The sequence below is a fragment of the Acipenser ruthenus genome, chromosome 23 (genome assembly GCF_902713425.1).
Source record: "Acipenser ruthenus chromosome 23, fAciRut3.2 maternal haplotype, whole genome shotgun sequence".
NCBI lineage: Eukaryota > Metazoa > Chordata > Actinopteri > Acipenseriformes > Acipenseridae > Acipenser > Acipenser ruthenus.
This window is the reverse complement of record NC_081211.1, coordinates 6,307,113-6,330,192: the sequence shown is the minus strand read 5'-3', so window position 1 is coordinate 6,330,192 and position 23,080 is coordinate 6,307,113. Positions and strand designations below refer to the sequence as shown.

General features: G+C 38.9%; 2 protein-coding genes across 2 annotated transcripts in view; one reads left to right on the top strand and one right to left on the bottom strand.

Moving 5' to 3' along the window:
- The window catches only part of LOC131699720 (uncharacterized), a 227,209-nt gene that overhangs the window by 52,353 nt on the left and 151,776 nt on the right, over positions 1 to 23,080 (top strand). The window lies entirely within an intron of this gene.
- LOC117968412 (YTH domain-containing family protein 2-like) lies at positions 3,885 to 18,817 on the bottom strand. The gene is made up of 6 exons (XM_034916069.2): positions 18,643 to 18,817; positions 18,400 to 18,424; positions 16,728 to 16,807; positions 14,268 to 15,884; positions 9,877 to 9,939; positions 3,885 to 4,834 (listed from the first exon to the last, which is right to left on the bottom strand). The coding sequence occupies exons 1-6, from the start codon at positions 18,667 to 18,669 to the stop codon at positions 4,811 to 4,813; spliced, it is 1,836 nt and encodes a 611-aa protein (XP_034771960.1). The 5' UTR covers positions 18,670 to 18,817; the 3' UTR covers positions 3,885 to 4,810.

The window sequence follows — 23,080 nt, the reverse complement described above, 5'->3', positions numbered from 1 at the left end:
TGGAGGTAATTAACACCTCTGATCTTGCACTGATTACCTCAATCTTCATTTGTATACTTGATACCAGTAGCGGATGGGAACTGGGGCTAGGAAATAGGATTTAGCAGGTAGTGGCTAGGACATGGTGTGTTAGGGGAAGTCCAGTATGCCGTTAGACTGGTACACCTGTGGGGTGTTAGAAACTCTCCTCTGGAGGAGCTCCTGCCACATTATCTCATTAATTATTAAAATGGTGTTTTCAGTTACTTTTCTTTATCTTGATTCTTCTTAGATAAAGAACAGCAAATGGCTTTTTAAATTCTGTGTATATATTATAGGCAGTTGCGCCCCGACGATCTGCATGAAATTGTCTAACACTTTTTGACCCCTCCAGACCCATAATGTAATCGCATATCAGATGTTTGAAGTTTTCTTCACAAACGAATAAAATACGTTTTTTCAAACATTCTTGTCTAATAATTTGACAGTTAACCGTTGTCCAGTGATTTATCGACAACACAGAATTACATTCTATTTTTATAATATTGACATCATGATGAGTCAGAAATGTATAGGTTTGTGACAGCAGATGGAAAACTGAAGGAAATTAAACTGAGCGAGACCGAAAGGAGAGATTGACTTGCGGAAGAAATTATTAATATTGCTAGGAGTAGAATTATTTATACATGCTCTAAAGAAAAGGTAGGCCTACCATAGATTTAAAACGAGGTTTCGGCTCGTGTGTGTCTTGTTCCGTCTGCTGTGCGTTTTCGGGTTTGGTACGTTACAGTATTAGATACTTTCTGGTAGGCAATGTTATACATACAAATCAATGGAATACATGACTTTTTTCCGAGTTTGTTATACACAAGTGCAGTGCTTTAAAATGCTTTTATTGCACATTTTGTATAATTTATTTTAAGAATAACTATGTTGACAAAGCGCAGCACGCTATCTCGTAGTAAACTGACCCAATTACTGCCTGTTTTTTTCTCATTCATAATGCTCATTACTGTTTTAATGTTACGTTACTTAAATGTGCCTATAGGCATGGTTTTGACAGACACAGGCTGGTGTTGACAAATTTGCCTAGATGAAAGCTAGACGCTACCTTATTTTATTTGTGATTAGCTGGGTAAACATGTTATTTAAAACTTTGCTACATATTTCTACTTTCGACATTCACCGAATTGTGGTGCTTATTTAGCAGTTTATTTTTGGTTTATTTGATACAAAGTGTCGTTCTTTGTGGAAAGCAGGTGAAATGTATCAAACTTAATTAGAGTTTGTAAGTATGTTACATATCAAATGTGGGGAGATGGACGCTCTAAAATAGTTACTCTGCATTATTACCACAGGCTCTTTGTAAAGCCCATGCAATACATTACTATTTTTTTCCGCTGCTACTCTAAAACGTTTTTTTTTTTTTTTTTTTTTGGATGACGTTGTACCGCTATTTGTTTAATGTAACAGTAGTTGCAGTATGTAGCTGTGAACTGTTTGCTTAAGGGATATCAGAAGCTGGCAACAGAGTAATTTGGTTATCGTTAAAGCATTTACCCACTTTTAAAACACAACAGTTTCAGTGAAAACGAGACCGTAACGTTATGCACTTTATTGTTATAACTTCTAGTGGAACGACATGTTTGAGTTTATTATAAACCAGCGCCGTGCTTTCAAAATATTTACATTGCACATTTTGTATAATTTAAGTATAAGTTGTAAACTGAATCAATTCCTGTTTGTTTTTTTTCTCATTCGTGTTGCTACTCGGGCCAGAGAATCTTCAACGGCACAGCTTTGCACCTCCACCCTCCACCCCACCATGTAACAGCAAGGACAAGGACGCATTGGGTGGTGCTGGTGAAACAAACTACTTCATTTTAGAATGACTGATACACTGGAAAGCAATATAATCAGCACATCTTTCATAGAAAGGTTCATCAGTTCCTACATGGCCAAACTTGGCACTTGTTCACATTTGCTCTTTGTAATGCCAGCACTGTCTGAAATACATTTTATATAATCTTTACCATAATCCTGTTTACAACTGGGTGACGCTGGATACAACTGCTGCCTTGTCACTGGTCTTGGTTTGATTCAGTTGTTGTACTTACACCCTCCCCCCCCCCTTATTAGGGAATCTTATTCAAGATGTATTATTTAAAAAATGTATCAAAGTGAACTTAAAAATATTTTCATTTACACACACAATACTGTCAAGGTGCATTCCTTTATATAATAGGCCCAGATCATAAAAGCGACGATGTATCCTCTTAAAAGCACTGTAGTAGTTCAACTCGTTCTGGCACCCGGACAAGTTAAACAACAGCTGCTTGGGATAGGTTTGGTTGAACAGTTTCAGATCACCTCCACACCCGACAAGACTCATAGTGCAGTAAGCTTGGAAGAAAACTGGGGTCACTTCGTGCAAGTGGGCGGTGTCCAGATCAAAGGCAATATATAGCATTACCTTTTACTACAACAGAAGAATTTCAACAAGTGTAATTCAACATTAAATAATTTGTGATTTACAAACGGCATCCCTTGTGTTTGGTCCTGACGTGCAGGGTTTATTATTTATTTAGCACCTCCAGGATCAGGACCTGTCATTCTTTATTTCCCCCAGAATAAAGCTTCTTTGCCCAGATTGGAAAATTAAACAGTTCACCAAGACAGACCAAAACAACAACAAAAAAAACCCCACGCAGACGTAACGCATTAAATCAATATGCAGTTAAGGACACTAAAATAATCCTGTTGATGAATAACTTTGGACACCCCTACCAATCAACCAACTGCAATCCAAGATGCTGCTCAAAAATAAATGAAGACAGACATTTTTCCAGTTAAGACCAAATTTCCAAATGAAATTGGACCACACATGGATTTAATTTAAAGTGGCATTACTGATTTTTCACTTTTGTTTCTGGAGATAAACGGCAAAACAATCCAGTTCTGAGTGCAGTTTGAAATAACACTTTGTTTATGCTGCTGAAAACATTTCAGCGGATGCATACAAGATGAATGGGCGACACCATATTTTAATTCTTAGTAGTACAGTATTTAAAGAACCAAGGCATGTTTGACACACATACCAAGCATGCTACATAAAAGGGAACTTTGTTACTGTGGCTAATACCTTTTTCTAAACATGTTAGCTTAGGAGTTTTCCATGTGAACTACTTAGCCGATTACATATAATGTGGTCTGCTTTTAGTTTTAAATGTAAAACTAAAAATAAATAAAAACTGCCCAATGCCACTGACAAATACCCCGAGTATGTAGATGTATATAAAGCTCCTACCAAAACAAATAAGTGGTACACCTGGGAGGCGTTAGTTCAGTGTTGAAACTATGGCTGCATACCTGAACTCAACCAGTTATCAGACAACAAAAACATCACTGAAAGGTCATCTTCGGACAGTCAGGAACGCTTTATTGAATGAAGATGGACTATACGAATTCAAATGCATTAGAAAAGTAACACATTTTACTATTATAATTGTTTAAGTATTGTGAATGAAAGTTGGCTATTCCTTGTGATCTCTATATTTCATATACATACAGAAGAAAACATTTACAGTGTAATTGCTGTGGGTGCTGCTATCTTTTTGCGTTGGCTAGCTCACCCACTCCTAGCGCTGAGGAGTTTGTTGTTACTGTTGAGCCAGCGCTGCAACTCAACAGCTGTCGCCGTTGAGATTAGGATCGGGTTTTAGTGCCGTTGCTATTCAATGTTGAGTTTAGGTATGCACTCACCCTGATTATTTAATGATACTAATTTGGGTCATGCTTGGAACAGAGTATTAATATAGAACATCAAGATTTAAAATACCAAATCTGTGACAAACAGAAGAGAAAAAGTGCTTCATGGCAATCAAACAAGGGGAATGCACACAGGGTTGCTGCTGAATAGGATATCACATTTATTACGGAGAACTGATTAATAGTGAGAGAGCAAGGCAAAGCCCATCTCTTCATTGACTTAACAAGAAACGGAGAAAAAAAGCAGTCCATAGCAACATCAATTCCACTTCCTCAAAAAATATATATTTTTTTTTTTCCTCAACGGACAGAACACAGCCCATGTAGACTATAAAATCATATAGAGACCAAGACTTAATTGGTAATAGTTTGCTTGTTCTTTTTTTCTTCTTTTCTTCAATGCAATAATAACAAAACTCAGGACTCTCCCCCAAGCATTAATTCTTTCTCTTTTGTTTAAAGTTCTTAAGGAGATGACACAAACAGAGGTTCCTCGAGTACTTGTACTGCAATCCAGCGAGAAGGACGGCCTTATCAAATCCTTGATGCAATATTCTCCTTGGGGGTGGAAAAAAATATATACATTCGCCAATTTCAAAGGGCAATAATAAATTTGGTCTGTGGACACCTGAAGCAACAAGGACAGTATTTCCACCCAGTGTGGAATTACAAAATAAAGCCTTGCTGATGGACTGAAATTAGAAGTTTCATTTTTCTAAAAAAAAAAAAAAAAAGGGGGAACAAAAATACGCAGTGGAATCACAAAAACCAAGAAAAAGAAAGGCGAAAGAAACTGACCAATTCACCTAAAGCTATAGATTTGTTTAAGTTGTAGTCCTATGAATAATTGTTTTGAAAGTTCTGATATTTATTTATTTTTCTTTTAAACTACAAGTTTGAAATAAGTCTTTAAAGTCAACAAAATCAAGAAAGAGTCTTCATTTATTCATTTTTTTGTCCTTGGTTATTTTGTGGGATTTTTTTGTTTTGTTACTGAAAGAAAAAAAAAAAGAGACGATCTAGATGTGAGCCATCGCAGTCTTTAGCTCAAGACAGACATCTGTTACTTGACACGGCCTTGGCGCTCCTGAAACAAAAAACATAAGAGAAGTTAGAATGCGACTAATTCTGTACCTCTGTGTAAAAATAAATACATAAAATAATTAATAATAATAATAATAATTAATAATAATAAATCCTTTAACATACTGGTAATGTTGGTAACTAATCATAAAAGCCATCCATCACTTTTTTATTGTCAAATAAATTGCTGTACTTGTATATAAGTGATTGTGTAGAGCATTTCATTGTATACAGAAATAAATGAAGGAATGAAAAATATGACATGGGCCGAAATTGGACTGCACTGTACACTTACTACTGTTGTGGTTATCTGACCTGCAATTTTTTGACAACCTTTAAAAATTCTTATCGTTTAACATGTGGTTAAATGTTTAACATTTCAACTATTAAAACCCTCAGGTTTCAGAATAAGGAGTTACTAGATCAATTCAGTAGTCGGCAGCACTTTAAGTTCCTCAATGGATTTTAACGATAACAAGGAGTCTTAGAAGAAACAAATACAAAGCTTTGTAACACCAGATTAGATGTCAGCACTGCTTAAATATAGATTAAGAAATTAAAAAAAAAAAAAAAAAAGCTCTGTCCACAATTTCAGGATTGCTGATATGCAAAAAATGGTTTATACCACTTCCTACATTCATTTAATTTTATCCTAAATATTTAAATCAACAATGATATTCCAAGAGGAGATAATTACAAACTGTCACTGTGCTACAAAATTAGTCATGTACGTACTCAGGTTTAACTATCTGTTTTCCACAAGAAACTTTGAAAGTACATGCAAGACTACATTGTATATTTTACACTGTACGCATTTGCTTGCAAAACTGCAGCACCGGAAGCTGCAACGAGTTCCCGAAATACACAATCCTACCAGAAGAAAACATTTCAACCGAAGCTACAAAGCAGAAGGGACTGCAAACACAAAAGGAAGCTCGTCTCATCCCATGCCACACATCTAGCACTTCCACTGCATAGCATTTTCAACCACACACTTGTTACCTACTGCCTCAAACTGCTTTGCAATTCTGTGTAAGAGCTACTGGTTTACCCAAGCAGACAACATCTTTCATGATGTGATATCTTCCCAACTTAGGACTACATCTATACGGCTGGTTTCACGATTCTTGAGCCCCTTTCACACACAAATGCCAGTACTAAGCCGTCTAAAAAAATCTTTAAAATACCAATTCACAGAGCATGAAATTGCGCAAGCTATGCCGGTATAATACCATCATAACCCTTTCACACAGCCAAAGGGAACATGCAAGTACAACTTTCAAACCTGTCAGTCAACAGGTCGTTTTCATGGCAACGGCAATTCTCCCATAAATTACAGCATCATGCGCCGTCCCTTCTATTTGTGAAATCACCTCCCTGTACAGTTAACAATTCCTTAACCCAGACTGCAATCACTACCTTGTGCTTGATCAGCCATTGTACTTGAAAAAAATTAAAGCATGTAACACCAACGACAAAAAACACATCCGGTATACAGTCACGTGGGATGTTGACTTTCAATCCACACCCACTACAGTGCTTCAGTGCCGGCATAGCATTTCACACAAAGAAGTTGAAGGTTCAGAGAAGGCATAAAATATGACCCCTCCGTGACGGTATAGGCAATTCAGACAGACCAAAATGCCACATCAGTGCCGATTCGGAGCAGTCATAACTCGTCTCTGTGAAATGTTAACAGTAAATCCTTAACAGGCTATGTGAAACCAGTCACTAATTCTACTGCCATGTCTCTAAAATCCCCATAGGTTGCTAGGTAATGACAAGTTGAAACAATTTCCCCAACTACTTTTCAGTTGCAACATGAAAAAAAGAGTTTCAAACACAAGTAGCTGTTTGTCAATAATACTGCCAATAGTTGAGTGTTCAGACTATTGCAGGCATCTTACCAAGATACCATTTTATTAGTGATGGGCACCAATATCAATATTTAGACATGGTATTGATATTGATCATTTTTGCTTGATCAATAAGCTCAGACATGCCTTTTATTGCTAGTACTAACACAGTACAATCACGTTTATTTTATATTAAGATACAATAAACCCTATACATAATAATCACTGTCAGCCTGGTAGGCAAAGAAACACCACACACTAAAGTATTATTTAAGAATATTATTCTATGGATTGGCATTTAGGTACCAAATGCTATTTGCATTCTGCATGTCTGGTACTACTGGCAGTCCGTAGGGTGTTACTCCAAGGATATGATGAAGCAAAGGACCACAAAGTTATATTTTGGAGCTCTCCAGGGAAGACATTTGAAAACAAAACACCTGAGTGTAAAGGGTATTGCAAAATGTATTCAATTTGCATCCAGATTTGCACTTCTGTTCTGTATTCTAGATCTGTTTTTAGACTACAGATCCCAAGATGCATTTCGATTTGCCATAGCCTGCACTCATCAACCCCATTTCCATGAAGCAGCGCAAAAATGTGCACTATCCCTGCAGAGAAAAGTGGAGGTGTTGAAAGTGGTGGATAATGCACCACCATACAAGAAGAAAGATGTCGCTGCAGATTTCAACATTGCTGCATACCCTTTGTCAACCAAAAACCGGGGTACAATACAGGCTTATGAACAGCAAACTGTGGATGCAGGTTGTCAGCATTTCTGATTTGTTCAATACCTAATGCCAAGGACACCTTGCTTCAGTGGTTTAAAAATACCTGTGATCTGATCGGTACATGCAGGTATGAAGTGCAGTTCATTTGCAATGAAAACTTTTAAAAAGTTCACTTACAACTCTATTTAATAAAATCCACAGTACTTTTAAATGCATAAGACTTCTCATTGTTCTGTAATTCAAATTTGCTTTCAGTGTGACTAACAAATAAAAACTGTCAGTATATGCATTTGGCTTAGAGACTCCTGATAACCCCATTTTTTGCTGGTCCCTTAATTCGAATTAACGAAAATTGACTGATTATATTTTTATAGGTTTTGGAAGAATTCGATATTAGAGAACGATATCAAAACACATGCACAATATCAAGTGAAGATTTTTTATTTTGTTGCCCACCGCTACGTTTTATAAACCCTGGACAGCATACCTTTTTACCAAGTGTCTTTTGTTATACTCAACATCTGCAAAATAAAGACTAGCAACATAAATCAGCAGGGCTGGGGGATTTAAATCACAACATTACAGATGTAAATATAATGTGATATCTTATAACAATTGTAAGTCGCCCTGGATAAGGGCGTCTGCTAAAAAATAAAAATAAATAAATAAATAAAATAATAATTACAGAAGCAACAATGTCACGATTACAAACCTCCAAACTGCAAAACCTGCCTGACACTAAAGAAAGGAGGACTTGTACTCCAGCTTAAGCCAATTTTGACAAGAACCATCAGCAGGCGGGTGTTATGGTGAGGAATTCTGACAGCCATCTCCCAAGATAGCAAACTCTGCATCCCACAGTATGAATCACTACATTGCTCAAAAGACAGGGACTCTATTCTGCATGTAAATAACGGTAGGGCTGCAAAGAAGGACACATTTTGACCTTCGAAGGTTCGGAACACATTACCGAAAGGAAGGTTCAAACCTTCGATGGTACTAACTTGCATAATTTACTGGTGACGTCACCACAGCTACTTGTTTATAGTTCATTGAAAATCCTATTTTACAGGTAATTGATCAAAATGGAATAAAACACACATGTAGTTTAAAAACACATTATACAGAACAGTAATCATGCTTTAATAATTTCAGTAAAAATAAAAATATATGTTTTAAGTGCAGCAGCACCAATTGCAGCAGACTTAGGCAAAACAAAGCTTTATTTAACAGTCACCATTCCAAGCAGGTTATCAGTCACATTTTACTACTACTAAAAATATTAATATGAACTTACGCTTGTCAAGTGACGCCGGAGATTGGCTGTGTCGCTTGCACAGTTTGCATTCAACTTTTTTTTTTTTTTTGGTTGTCTGGGCATTTAAAGAAATCCCAAACAGCAGAGGGGTTTCTAAACATTTCTTTCAATACAGCTTACCATACACAAAGCTTTGCTGTCAAGATGGCGAAAGAAGAAAATTAAAGGTTTGCCTCTGGATAACGTGAGAAGGGAGGGACGGACGGTGCTCAGTTTTCGAAATTAATTATTAGTGTTCGTGTATATTTTATATGTTTCAAACATACTCTACCATAGCACTTCTCCTACATCATCTTGTACACTACGTATTCAGTACATATTTTACTGAAGCACTACAACCACTTTAGGTACCCCCCCCCCCCCACCCCAACCCCGTGTTTTGGATACTAGACCCTGCTCCATACATGGCAGCGGCGCTGTATAGTTGATACGTATAACGATTTGGTATTGGTTGGTTTAATACAACTTTTGTTTACTTAATATGCATTACACAAATCCAGAGATCCATCTTTTGCATGCATGTGACATTTAATGTGTGATTTACAGTATTCACACTTTGTCAAATGGTTTCTGTTAAAAAAAAAAAAAAAAAAACAGTGCGTGAATGCCACCTGACAAACCTTCGACTGTTTAAAACTACCTTTGAATTCCTGGCTAGTGAACGAACCTTCAAACACAGCCCTAAACAGCGATTCACTTTTAAAGTTAATTTTACTTTTACAAAAGTAGAGTTGCAGCGATACATAACAAATTATAAATATTTGTATAGTTTGTCAAATCAATTACTGCAATGTAGTACTGAAGAAAGCATTATCGGTTATGAAACAAACTTAAGATGGTTACTTGGTTTTACAGTAATTGCTTCTGCTTTGTGACAAGAGAGTGTAGCCACAGAAACCAAGAATTAAAGGGATGTATCCATAGTGCCACCTGTCACTGGGGGCAACACAAGGACTGTGGGTCAAACTTCAGGCTCTAATATGGCACACAATCAACAACATATTGTAAATCTTGGCACAAACATGGCTTTGTGGAAACAAACCTGAAGAGAGTTTTTAAAAGATCTTAACTACGTACTATCAGAAAGTGTATTTGAACATGTGAAGATAATAGAAAGGGAGCAAGACAAATGGATTTGTACCTGCAGTCTGTAATGGCTCCTGTTTGGGTTACTGGTGTAGGGTTCGCTTCCCTGAACTTCTACCTGTTGAAAATAAACAAGAGAAACAGATTTTAAAAAAGACAACACATAAAAACAAAGCGTTAACTGTTACACTTTCTTTACTACAACTGCCAAAAGGGACAGTGTAAAATAAGCTGTTTCTAACAGAAAGGGATCTTCAGATGTACTCTAAATTAGAGACTGGTTTCACAGATGTAGTCATTTCAGGGACTATATTAAGCAATTCAACTACCTTGAAATAATACCCAGATCCCTGTAAAGACCACACTTTTTACAGCTCTTTTCTAGACCCCGATTAGCTCTGATCTCGTTCGAATGTTAGTTCAAGATCAGTGCTAATTGGGGTCTGTAAAAGCTGATAATTTTATGAAGCTAGATGAATGGAGGGAGGGAGTTTACTGGACTATCTCGCATACATGCTGAAACGTGGAGGGGTTTACCTAACATTTAGTATCCAGTACCACCAACCTACTCACTCAACCCGGGTCTGTATAGATGGAGCATTTAAAAGGGAATTCTAACCAAGAGCACACTCCCACTGAGGTTCTGGCAAATAAGGAACTACACCAACAGCACAGCGGTAATGTGTATTCTTGTCCATTTCATATACAACCATCGTCATACATTTAAAGAGTTTGGAAATACAAAATATTGGAATCAAAACCTTACAAAATGTTCAGTTAAATCAGAAAACTGGTCACTACCACATCTGTGGCAATATAACTTCAGAAAAAGGTACATACACAGCAAGTGTAAGAATTTTAAGATGTTAAATGTGCAACTTCCATCCACTAACAATACATCCTTTGTTTATTGCAACAGATTGGCAACATTTCTGGAGCAAACAGGTTTTATGGGTGCGATTCCCCAAATATTTTGGTTGCAAATATTTGTGGCTTTACAGTATTGTCCCAGCTTTCCCCTCCAGCAATAAAGTATGCCACTGGAAGAACTAGGTGTAAAACCCAGGTCTACTTGGGGCTCTCGACTCTAACCAACAGATTACACTGTCTTCGTGAGTTTAAAAAATAGTCCATTAATTCCTAAAAGCTTTAAAGTATTGCTTAGTAAAACGTAAATCACTGCTTTTAAGTATTGTGAAGTTTGTAAATATTGTGAATACACGCTCTATTCAATTTGCTGCATGGTCCTAGCATCTCTCATTCAATAAAAAAAACATTTTATTAAGTAAGTAAAAGCTGGTACCCACCCTTCAAAGCAATTCTGCCACAGTGGGCATGGTGGCTTATACTGTCTGTACATTTTTAAGTTTTTGTTCTTGCAAACTTTTATTGATGTCAACACTGCATGAATATAGGTGGCTGTGTGGTCCAGTGGTTAAAGAAAAGGGCTTGTAACCAGGAGGTCCCCAGTTCAAATCCCACCTCAGCCACTGACTCATTGTGTGACCCTGAGCAAGTCACTTAACCTCCTTGTGCTCCGTCTTTCAGGTGAGACATAGTTGTAAGTGGCTCTGCAGCTGATGCACAGTTCACACACCCTAGTCTCTGTAAGTCGCCTTGGATAAAGGCGTCTGCTAAATAACCATGTTTGGGGCTTTCCAGTTCTTTAATGCTTGCTTTTCAAAAGTTGCATTTCCTGAACCATGTATCAGGCACCTGCAGTCCAAATAATAAACAGGCCAAGATACATGCAGCATCGTATACTGTTGTACTCAGATTAGTTAACCAAGTTACATTGCTTGTATTTTCAGGTTGTGTTTGCTGCAGCATTTCTTTGAACAGTCCCAATCTAGTATATTTATGTACTGGAACTATTTAAAAATAAAAATGCTTTTCAAGGTAAGCTATTTCTAGTTGTAAATGTGTTGACTAGGTTATATTTTCTAACGACAATTATGGATCATTAGTTAAAATGCTTAAACCAAAAAACTTCCCTCACAGTAACAGGGGACAATAAGTTGTTTCCAGTGTAACCATAACGGTAAATTAAGAAAAAACTAATAAATAAAATCAACCACATTGTCCAAAGGAGAAAACAAAACAAAGTACATTAACATTATGGCCTATTCACATGGAAATAATTCGATCTCTCATTTGTTTTTAATTTGCTGTTGGTTAAAATTTCTGAATTGGCCCAGCTTCTGCTAGTGAAAGCAGCAGTCCCTTCCAGTGTGCCGTGGCCGCAGCGATGCATTTCACTGTTTGCCGTCATATTTTAATCAAAACTTGACATGACTTTGCATAGCCACTTACATTTGCATCTTCAGTGAATATAACTAGATTGTCATTTTTCTAAACAGTACATTAGAGGTAGCCTACCCTTTCCTGCAACTTTCAACAGCGACAACTCCGGTTGATAATTTTGTGTCTCCATACTTGAATATGTATAAATCTCATTCATACATGTATGTGGATTACTAATTGACTTACTGCCCACATCGCAACCAAGATATGTAGAATATCTTTCATACATGTATAGGCCTAACCACGTCTGTTTTGTGTACTTTTACCCTGCACTTAAATCCAATTAAGTTATGTGCATCAGTCCAGGTTCCTGATGAGAGTATAAGCTTGTTCCAATTTCAAAAAGAAAACTGGACAGGATTTATTTATTGACACTTAACAGCTGCCAATAACCACTCTGGTCTCTACTCACTGATTGGTAGATATGGGCATCCGGGGTGGGTTTAGTATCCTAGGAGATCTAAACTGATACTATTAAGCGAGTGAATCTACAATAATTACTGCAGCGGATCGTGTACAATCATTTTGCATTCTACTGGTGGCAAACTATTTTGTACAACCTGTAATATTTCACCGGATCACATATGTCGAGCTACGATCCATCAGCATTTAGACCGAGACAGCAATCTAAAAAGGTTGAGGATAGTGCATGGTTTCAAACCTAATAGGTTTAAAAAAAATCTTAAACAGTGACAACGTAGGAATGTTAAATATTATTAGTTTCGCTCAAGACAGACAGCTGTAGTTGGGACTGATTTAAAACAAAATTTATAAAATACATTAACAAAAGCAGGTTACTCTTGATCTCTGCATCATCCTGTATTTGTTCACAGACGCATACTCAGTAACCTTTAGAAGCAACACAGATTACGTTCTTGACAGTAAATTTATAAAAGATATGTTTTTAATTTCATGGAATGTTCGATTTCATTAAAATATTATCGATTTGTTATCATGGGGTCCCAATCGATAAATAATTTGATTATTAGCGCTATCGTCACAAGCCTAATACATTTCATGAGTTTATAAAATGCAGGTTTTTGAAGTGTAGCTCAATACCCGTTTTACTGATGGTCCAGGGATTACCTGGATTTATACATTTGTCACCAACAATTCATCTTGCTTAGACCAATAATTTCATATCACTCCGACTGATACATTTGGGAGGTTTGCTGGTTTAACAAATGGATGAATGCAAGTGTACAAATTACACTGAATGCTGCTTAAAAAGTAAAGAAAAAATAAATTATTAATTTTTTAATATTAATGTTATGATGCATTTCTCAGATAGAAAAACAACCTACAAACTCAAAGTGCTAAGATATCAGGTGAACTTGTGTGTGTTTATTACGATAAATGAACTTCCTTTACATCCATCAAAATAGAAATGCCCGCTACCCTCTAACCATGCGGTTGTAAGAAGTACCATCTATTAAGTCAGAAAATTCCTAACTCCTCTCTGAGCAAAGCCTCACTGTCGACTGGGGTTTGTAGCAGCTTGCAAGTTGAGAATTATAATTGATTCACAAGGCCAACATTTAACATGATCTTTCAAATTAGTTTGTTTTTTGCCATCATGCACAGAGATCAAAGAGTAGTAAGATGACAATGAAGTACATTGGGAAATTGCCGTCTTTACTATACCAGGAAAATCTACTGCACATGTGCAAAGAAATTACAGCAATTCAATGCTCCATGGTTAATTTTTTTTTTTTTTTTTTTTTTTTCATCGCAAGATTAATCAAAGCTGTGGAGTATGAGGCATTGCTGTGGGAAGCATTTAGAATTCACTCACTTCAGCAGCCTGCATGATTTAGTTATCCAGTCACACAGCATTTTCAGCCATTCCAGGTTTTCCTGCAAGCCCAAGTGACCTGTACACAGAGCTGGAATTGCTCAAACTGCTATGCAAGAGTTAGTCCCCAGAACTAGTACAAACTAAAATAAATCAATTATTAGAGGACATTATTAATTATGGTACACTGGTCAGACTCCTGTGGCCTTTTAAAATATGTATTTGTTTTTGTGACCTTCTCATAACTGTAAAAGACAACATTTTTTAATGATGAAAGGAGTTACATAAACAAAACCACGACTGTTTTGTAAGCATGCTCAAGCAGCATTCTCCAGTGAAGCATGTACCTTTTTTACATTGTCCTCCTCCTCCTGCCGCTTCTCGTAGTGCGAGAAGTCGTCGAAGATGGAGGTGGTATGCTTGTAGCCAGCAATGATCTTGAGCACCTGCCGGGCTTTGTCCAGGGGCACTTCCTGAGTGTCCCGAGAGTTGGTCACCGGCTTGTTCTCGTTGTTCTCCAAGCGGATATGCCTGAGCTGGCTGTTGGGAACGTCCTTGACGAAGATCCAGCGCACATCAAATCGGCCCTTCCACTTGTCCTGCGACCAGACGCCTGCACAGGTGTTGTAGTCCACGGGGGAACGCATCTCAGCGACACCGCAGAAGTGCCCGCTGCCGTTCACACTGAACAGCAGGTAGAGGGGACCCTTGCTGGCAAGAGACCGGTAAGCAGCGTCCAGACGCTTGTTTCCGTGCTCCGTGCTACACCATATGTTATACTTGATGGAACGGTGGATGTCGTCCTCAGAGTAGCTCTTGATGATAAACACACGCCCGCTCTTGGGGTTCCAGTCGAAGTCCTTGGGGTTGTAGTTATTCACAGAGCGCAATTTTTCAAGCACCGGGTGTGGCTCCGAAGGGACAGCCACGGCCCCGGCCCCAGAAGTGGGTGGTGACTGCCCAGCCCCGGCCCCAGCATCCCCAAAGCCGTTGGCACGGTTACGGGGCGCCACCCAGCGGGTGGGTGGTGCTGCCTGGGTAGAAGGTGGGCCCTGGGGTATTTGCTGTTGCCCAACGCCTTGGTGGCCTAAAGGTATCTGTTGGTGCTGCCCAGAAGAGGGAGCCAACTGTCCATTGCTGAGGGGCTGCTGTTGCCCTCCACCAGCATTTGTGCTAGGCTGTGGCGAAGCCTGGTTGGGAGGTTGCCCATTACTGGGGATGGGAGCCTGCTGGGGGGCAGCCGCCTTAGGCATGGTCCCTTTGTTGTCCCAGGTGCCAATGTCCATGTTGTGTTTAATGGGGGGAGGTGGGAGGTTACCTCCTCCAGCACCTCCCTTGGTTTTCAGTTTCGGCTGTGGTTTGGCCGGCTTGCTGGCGATGTCTGCCCACGAAGCCGGTTTAGGTGGCGCGACGGACACTGGAGGCATGCTAGGTGGGGCCGAAACAGGATTAGGAGACCCCCCCGGAAGTCCGGATCCCACTACTTTGGGGGCCACATCCCCAGCACCGATCTTTAGCCCAGCCATGCCCTGGTCCAAGCTATTCATCCCAGGGGCTTTGTTGAGAGTCTCACTGGCAGCAAAGGGAGACTGTCCGTCAATCATTGCACCACCTAGGGAGCTGGGGGCATAAGCATAGCTGCTGCTGTAGCCCGGGCTCTGAGTTGACTGTCCCTGAGAGCTGCTGTTGCCCCAGGCTGAAAAGTCAATGCCACTCGGGAAGAAATTGAAGCCGGGTTGGCCCAGGAAAGGCGTACTCCCCAGCGGTGCCCCTGGCTGCCCAAACATTGCGTCTGGCAGGAAGTGGTGCTCGCCATTGCTCAACTGTCCATAGGAGGTCAGGTAGGGCATAGGTGGGTCGCCACCAGTGGACCAGGCCGCTTCATTCAGGGAGTACGAGAATCCGATAGACGGGCTGTAGTAACTGGGCATGTAGGAGTCAGACATGGCCGTATAGGCATTGCTCTGTGGAGAAGGAGAAATGTGTGAGTAATGCATATTTAATTTGAACTGAACATTTGATCCGTTTTGACATCACACTAAAAATAAACAAGCATTATTATCCAATAATATTCTACAGCCTGACACACCTGTTAAGGCACCACTGCATACTAGCAACATACATTGTACACAATGCAGAATCCCAGATTAACTGGCCAAATAAATGGAGTCCCTATCATTCTTGGTCATGGCAAAGTAAAAATCAGGTAACGCTACAAAAGGTGTGCACAGAGTGGAACTGCGATAAGGGAATTGTTGATAAAAAGCCTTGGTGTAATGAATGCATATTGCCAGCTCCCCCACCCCACCTACTGACACTATTCTCCATACAAGTAAAACATGTTTTCCTTTTAGCAATCAGTTTGTATAAATAGAAAGGTAAAACAGATCAGGTATAGTTTAAACTGAACAAACTACAGTGGATTACATACAATTCAAGTTTCATGTCAGAAGTGGAAATGAAGCTATATTCATCAGGACAGAGCTAAACAAATTAGAACGTGTCAGAAGGATGCCAATGTGTCTGGAGTTGGCACACTACTTCCACCACAGCTGTCCTGAAAGAACCTTGGTTTTGTTTGATTGATTTAATAAGACCCTGCAGCTGATCAGGCATAGGCCAACGTGTCACCGTGGCCAATGAAAAAATAAGGAAGCTGAACACGAACAGCAGTTGGGAATGTCCAAGGCAAACACACAGTTTTTATAAATCTGGATTTGAAGTGGAATGACTCAATTATATGTATTTCTGTTTTACTGAAAGTAATTCATACCAGTAATTCTCCAAGTCTTAAAAAAATATCTTACCTGTCTGGCCTGACTGTTCAGGTAAGGCTCAAACTCGTCATCATTTAAAGTGTCCTTTTGGTTCACAGCTCCGTTTTGCACTATAAAAAGACAATAAGAGAATAAGTTCATTTCTCATACAGATATGCATTTGATACAAAATAATAATTGGCACCCCCCTTTGATACAGAAAAACAGGTGTGGAAAGATGGTCTTGCAGATATTCCCTTTTCAGATTAATACAGTACCGCAGCCACTGAGGGACCGATTTAACCCTTGGTACCAAACACATGACTATTGTCAATAGTGACTGTTTCACTGAATTCTAAGAGTGAAATGATTTGTGTACCAATGACATCCACCAAAAGGATGTGAATTTCAGATGGTAGACACATGCCCCTGTCATTTACATATTGGGACAAGTGATTAAGCAAACAAACCAGTAACACAACTACTATTAGAAATTATTCTAGACAGAAGAAGCTCTCTGTCCATTTACTATACAGTAAAGGGCAGCTCTCTGACATCCCACCAGTAGCAGTAAAACACTGGAAACCATCATAAAAAAATATGACAAAGCACACAATGACACAGCTCCATGTAAAAGGGCTGCGATTACAGATCATAGACATTACACAATTATATCATCCACACCTCAATTAAAAGGTTTGGTTTTCTCATTCCACAGGTCACTTTGCACAACATGTAAAAACGCACAGAATTGAGTTGGGAGATTATGTGTTAGCCTTCTAACAAGTACACACACATCTGTCACATCTGGGGAGAAGGAACTTCAGACATAGTGCCTTATGCATCTACCAGTAAAACTGCTCAAGTCCCTGACAATATTGCATTCTTTTTACTACACCGACTATACAATCAGTGTACAGGTACTTGGGTTTAAAGGCTGATTAGAATTGTATTCTTGTAACGTAAAACGTGGAATGACTGAAATTATACTATATCACTGTTAAACGCAGAGGCCTGCATGTTCCATTCATCGAAGTCACAGGACTTCTTAAACCGACTTTCTTATCGCCGTGTTAATAAGGCACTGTTAAGTACTAAACATACCACATTTGTGTAATCGGGCGGAACAAACGTACATTTACGCGGTTTTAAATAGTCAAACGGCCAACAGTAAGATAACTCCACATCTCAAAACAAGTAAAACAAATACCTAATTTATCATTTCTAATTACAATCCAAACTTTAACTGAAGTTTAACATTTTTCCCCAAATTATCCACATTACAGTTTTGGATTTGTTTAACAAAATGTATAAAAATAAGCACTCGTAATTAATCTTCGGTAGGATATTAGCATTTTAGGAGGAACACAGTTTTATAAAAGTGTTCGTAAGCCAAATGTGTCGCGTGTAAATGATCACTTATTTTATATTTTTTAAAAATTGCACATCCGTAAAAATAAATAAATAAATAAATAAATAAAACCGCACAGGCCCATTTTTAAACATGTTTCATATTCAACATAACGTGTCTTTATACATGTTTTACCTTACAACTTAACTATAAATGTATACAAAAATAAAATAAAAACAATTCCCACCAAGGAACGGGTCTTAGTATAACACCGCAACTAGCGCAACACACACACCGCCAGGTTTGAACAGCGACCACGAACACCCCTCAAAATAATTAACGACATAAGATGCGGAGTTAAATGCCACTCACCTTTATTCCCTTGGCCTTTCGGTCTCTGGATTGGGTCGAGGTGATTCATGAAGGTTTGAGTTATGAGAAGAAAAGAAGAAAAAAAATAAATAAAGAAATTTAAATGTACCAGTGTGTTCTAAAGCAGGTGGTCGGGCCTACGGCACCAGAGAGAGCCACGGCTGTTCCTGGCACTACGACTGCTAGTAGCGGATATTTTTTTGTTTGTGCCTCTTAAAGATTTTAAAAAGTGCCTTTTTTTACCTGTTCAAGTAGGCTGCTGGCTGACATATCTCTCCCTTGGGGCTCGTTTAATCTGTTTAGTTTGTATTTACTGCGGCAGCGTGTGAAATGCCTATTTGAGAGTTAAGTGCCGCTGTCTCTATATAGAACCTGCTTTCTACACAATGGCGGGCTGCAGCTCTTCTGCTCTCAGCACTGGAAAAGCACAGACACTATTTCAACATGGCCGAGCGAGCGGGACAACAAGCGACCACCGAGTCTCTCGAACAGCGCCATCTACCGCATGGGAGGGAAGCAACCAGTGATAGAAATGTGAGCAAACACTGGTGTCCCCTGGTAAGTTGCTCATTTGATAGTTTTCAATTGGCATGTTTTTTCAGGTTTTTGGTAATGCAATTTAATTTCGGCAGGATTCTGTTCTGCTCGTTGGTCCGGTCGGCGCTGGGAAATCCAGGTTCTTCAACTCCATTAACTCTGTCTTCCGAGGTCATGTTACCTACCAGGCCAGCGCTGGAAAAGATGTCACCAGTCTGACTGCAAAGGTCAACGCGAGGACAGTGAAATAAGCAACACTGTCCGGGAGTAGCTGATTTATAGTTATCCAGGATATTTGAATCAAGTTGTCATATTTACAATGCCAAACATGTTTTAAAGACTCCCGTATATACAAAGAAAATCTAATCCAAGGTATTTGCTGTGTTGGAGAGCTCTGTGCGTGCAAGTGAGACTGTAACATAGCAGCTAAACTTTTGAAAATTAATAAAGTGATTGTAGCCAACAAAACAACTCCATAAACCGTACTTGTTGTGCACTCCCATTTGTTTTATAGGTCTGTGCAGTTTTGCAAGTAACACATGTTATTGTAAACATCTTTTTATTTTAAAACATTATATATGGTACTACACTTGGTTAAAGAAATCTGTTTGCAAGCCATGCTTTCAGTGTGATACTTTCCTGGTCAATTCACTTGGAGGGTGAAATTGTCCCATCCCTTCACATCTTCTTTCATCTGATAAACCAACCAGCTGCTTCCTCTATTGACTGACCTGCTTTTAACAATATGCTTAGACCTAGAAGATACTGCTGAGGTCACATGACCCTGGAAGTGCAAGTGTAGCAGAAACCACAGTGAACATCTAGGAACGTTTTAGCGAGGACTGTTTTTTTAAAAGAGTCCTTTTAGACATTTTCTTAGATTAAACAGCGCTTTTAAAGGTGAAACTGAACTTCTAACCCTGTTCTCAAACAGCTGATAAAAGGGTTAGTGGACTGCAAACTTGATTAAAAAACTAATTAAAAAAACAGTCTTGAACAAAACATTCCCTAAAATTTTACGAACAGGGTCCGTCTTATCTTTATCTAACAATTTTTGCACATGTGGAGGTCATTCTACGTGAGCACGTTTGACCACTGTTTGTCTGCACTTAATTGCAGAAACTTAATTTCATGCAGTCCCTTCTATGGGCCACTAGAGGGGGATCATCATCACAAAGTTCCTGTTAGAAATTCCAGAACTGGTTTTACGTCAGGCTCGGCAGGGCTAGTTGTTGTGGAGATTTATAGATGACTGCACTAGTTTCAGGAAATAGATGTCGGTTCAATAAATGAACTTCCACTATGACATGATAGTGTTGTCTACAATATCATTTACATTTGAAGGTACCTCATACAGTTTTGAAAACAGTTTAATAAATTAAGAACATTTAGAAAAAGGCAATGCCCTAAGCTATAACGAGGCTTGTAGATGTAATTTACTGTATAACTTCCTGGTGCTGCATGTTTTTAATGTGGACCCTGTACTCTTGAATAGATGAGAAGCGCCCATGCAAATATATTATGCTAAATTTTAGTAATGTATTCTGAATTCTGCAAAAATGTAAGTGTGACATAGAGAACGACAAATGTATGGACAGACAAACAGCCCCATATATGCCCCCCAATATGATAATCCCAATAACCTATGCTAAATAAGGTTACTACCAAGTTTCATCACAACTAGATACAAGTTTTTCGAGATACATGAGAATTAGTATCACACTACTGGTCAGATATACTATAACATGACACTTCTGGAACAAAGGCTTAGTAAATCTGCCCCAATTAATATCAGTATTTTATTTAAAATGAAGTTCTATGTTTTAACACTAGATGGTGCTATAGGCTATTGTGACAAAGCAGTGTGGTGTGTTTAGTTAACACAGTAAATCCCAGACATACATACATGACTGTAATGGAATAGATTAGATTGAGCATACCCATAGCTAATACACAAATACATCTTTACTGTTGTTCTTTGACCATGCAATCAGATACTTCTTTAACCCAGTCTAGTACCAGATACAGGTATCATTTTGGATAGATTTCTTTCAAAACTACACATTTTAAAACCTATATAGTAAATAGATGTGTACTATTTATTTTTCCTTTATTTTGGAAATGTGAGTTTAAAGTGTAGTGGGAGTGGGTAGGACAGAGTGATATTGGCTTGATTAAACATTGTACCTTAGAAACAAGAGCCAGGGAGCCACTGTGTGGTGTGCAGTGTGAGTCATTCAGTCAGGGGAGTACATGTTGCTGGTCTTCCCTGGTGATTCCAGAGGGTGCGGGGCATTGATGCTGGTGCTCCCCCGGATTAGGGATGCAAAACCAGCAGGAACTGTTTCTCCTCATCACGCTACAGCGCAACCTACTGGCCAGGCACCTAGTGAGCTCAAGCGGACACTTGCAGGGCTGGCCTTTGTCATACAGTGACGTCCGCTCTCGAGTTACTGGGTGTAAAAAGGCAATGGGCTTGGTTGTTGGATCAGAGGGCGCCCAATGACCCATCCGTTCCCCTGAGCTGTCAGAGGGGATTGCTGCTGTGAGGGAACGTAATTGGACAATCTAAATTGGGGGTAAAATCTGAGGTAAAAAACAAACAAAAAAAAAACAGAGCTATGAGGCATTTCACATTATTGTATAATAATGAATGCACAATTGCATACTAATACACATACTGGTATCTTCAGGTCTCTGTATACATTGTTTTCTTTGTCTAATTTTAACTTTACACCAGACAAGTTTTGGCATGCTATTCACAATATTCCCTCTCGTCAGTGGAAAATATGCTGTTTACTTCAGTCCTGCTCCAATCAGATAAAACCCGAACCTGATAATCAGAGAACACTGTGCAGTAAGCACCCTTATCTGCTCGGGGTATCTCCATTTCAGTCAGGACTTCCTTTGATTGAGATTTAAGCATGTATGACGACTGATCTCTGGCTCATCTCGTGAGCATGAATGATAAAAAGTCATCAGTGAATATTGTGATCTGTTGAGGTAGCCGTTTGTATTCTTTTTTAAAGGAACAAACTGCCCTCAGTTACTACCTGCTGGTGGCACAGAAGATAGTTTTGCAGTGTTCCCATACTTTCCTCTTGGTTATACTATGAATTTGCCATAGTTTACTATAGTTTGTCATGCTTTTTTTAATATGCTTTACAATACCTCTCTGTTTTACCATGCTTTCACTGTGCGTTATCATGTTTCTTTATGCTTTATTACTAAGCTTTTACTGTTGTCAACTTTTCTAAGAGTAGCACACACACCGTAACACACCAATGAAAACATGTCATGTATAAACCAACAAGAAACAAACTGATTGCTCAGAGGGGCGCTGTTGCGAACACTGTAAAACGTGGACCACATTTACAGAAATCATTTTTTTATAATAAAAATAAAGTTCATCATTTGTCTGATATAAATACTTTTTTTTTTCAAGTTCACCATATGTTACCGATGTATAGAAACTGTAGAACACACTGCCATACAAAGACTGATGCACAATTTGTGGCATAGGGGAGTGAATATACTTGTTTTATATATACTGTAAAATACATAACGAATAATTCTAGGAAATCAGTTCTTGTAAACGTTTTTTTTTTCTTTTAATGTGCAGTGTATTTTTGTGTCAGGAATTGAGCAATCTTTGTCAAAATCACAGAAAAAGCAAATGCAGACACTACAGGTAAAGTCAGGGTGGTTGATAATTATTTAGTGTGTTCTTCATCCAAATATCCAGTCATTGGTTGAGCCCATACCAGTGCTGTGCAGCGTTTGTCCATCATACCAGTGCTGTGCAGCGTTTGTCCATCATACCAGTGCTGTGCAGCGTTTGTCTATCATACCAGTGCTGTGCAGCGTTTGTCTATCATACCAGTGCTGTGCAGCGTTTGCCTATCATACCAGTACTGTGCAGCGTTTGTCTATCATACCAGTGCTGTGCAGCGTTTGCCTATCATACCAGTACTGTGCAGCGTTTGTCTATCATACCAGTGCTGTGCAGCGTTTGTCTATCATACCAGTGCTGTGCAGCGTTTGTCTATCATACCAGTGCTGTGCAGCGTTTGTCCATCATACCAGTGCTGTGTAGCATTTGTCTATCATACCAGTGCTGTGCAGCGTTTGTCTATCATACCAG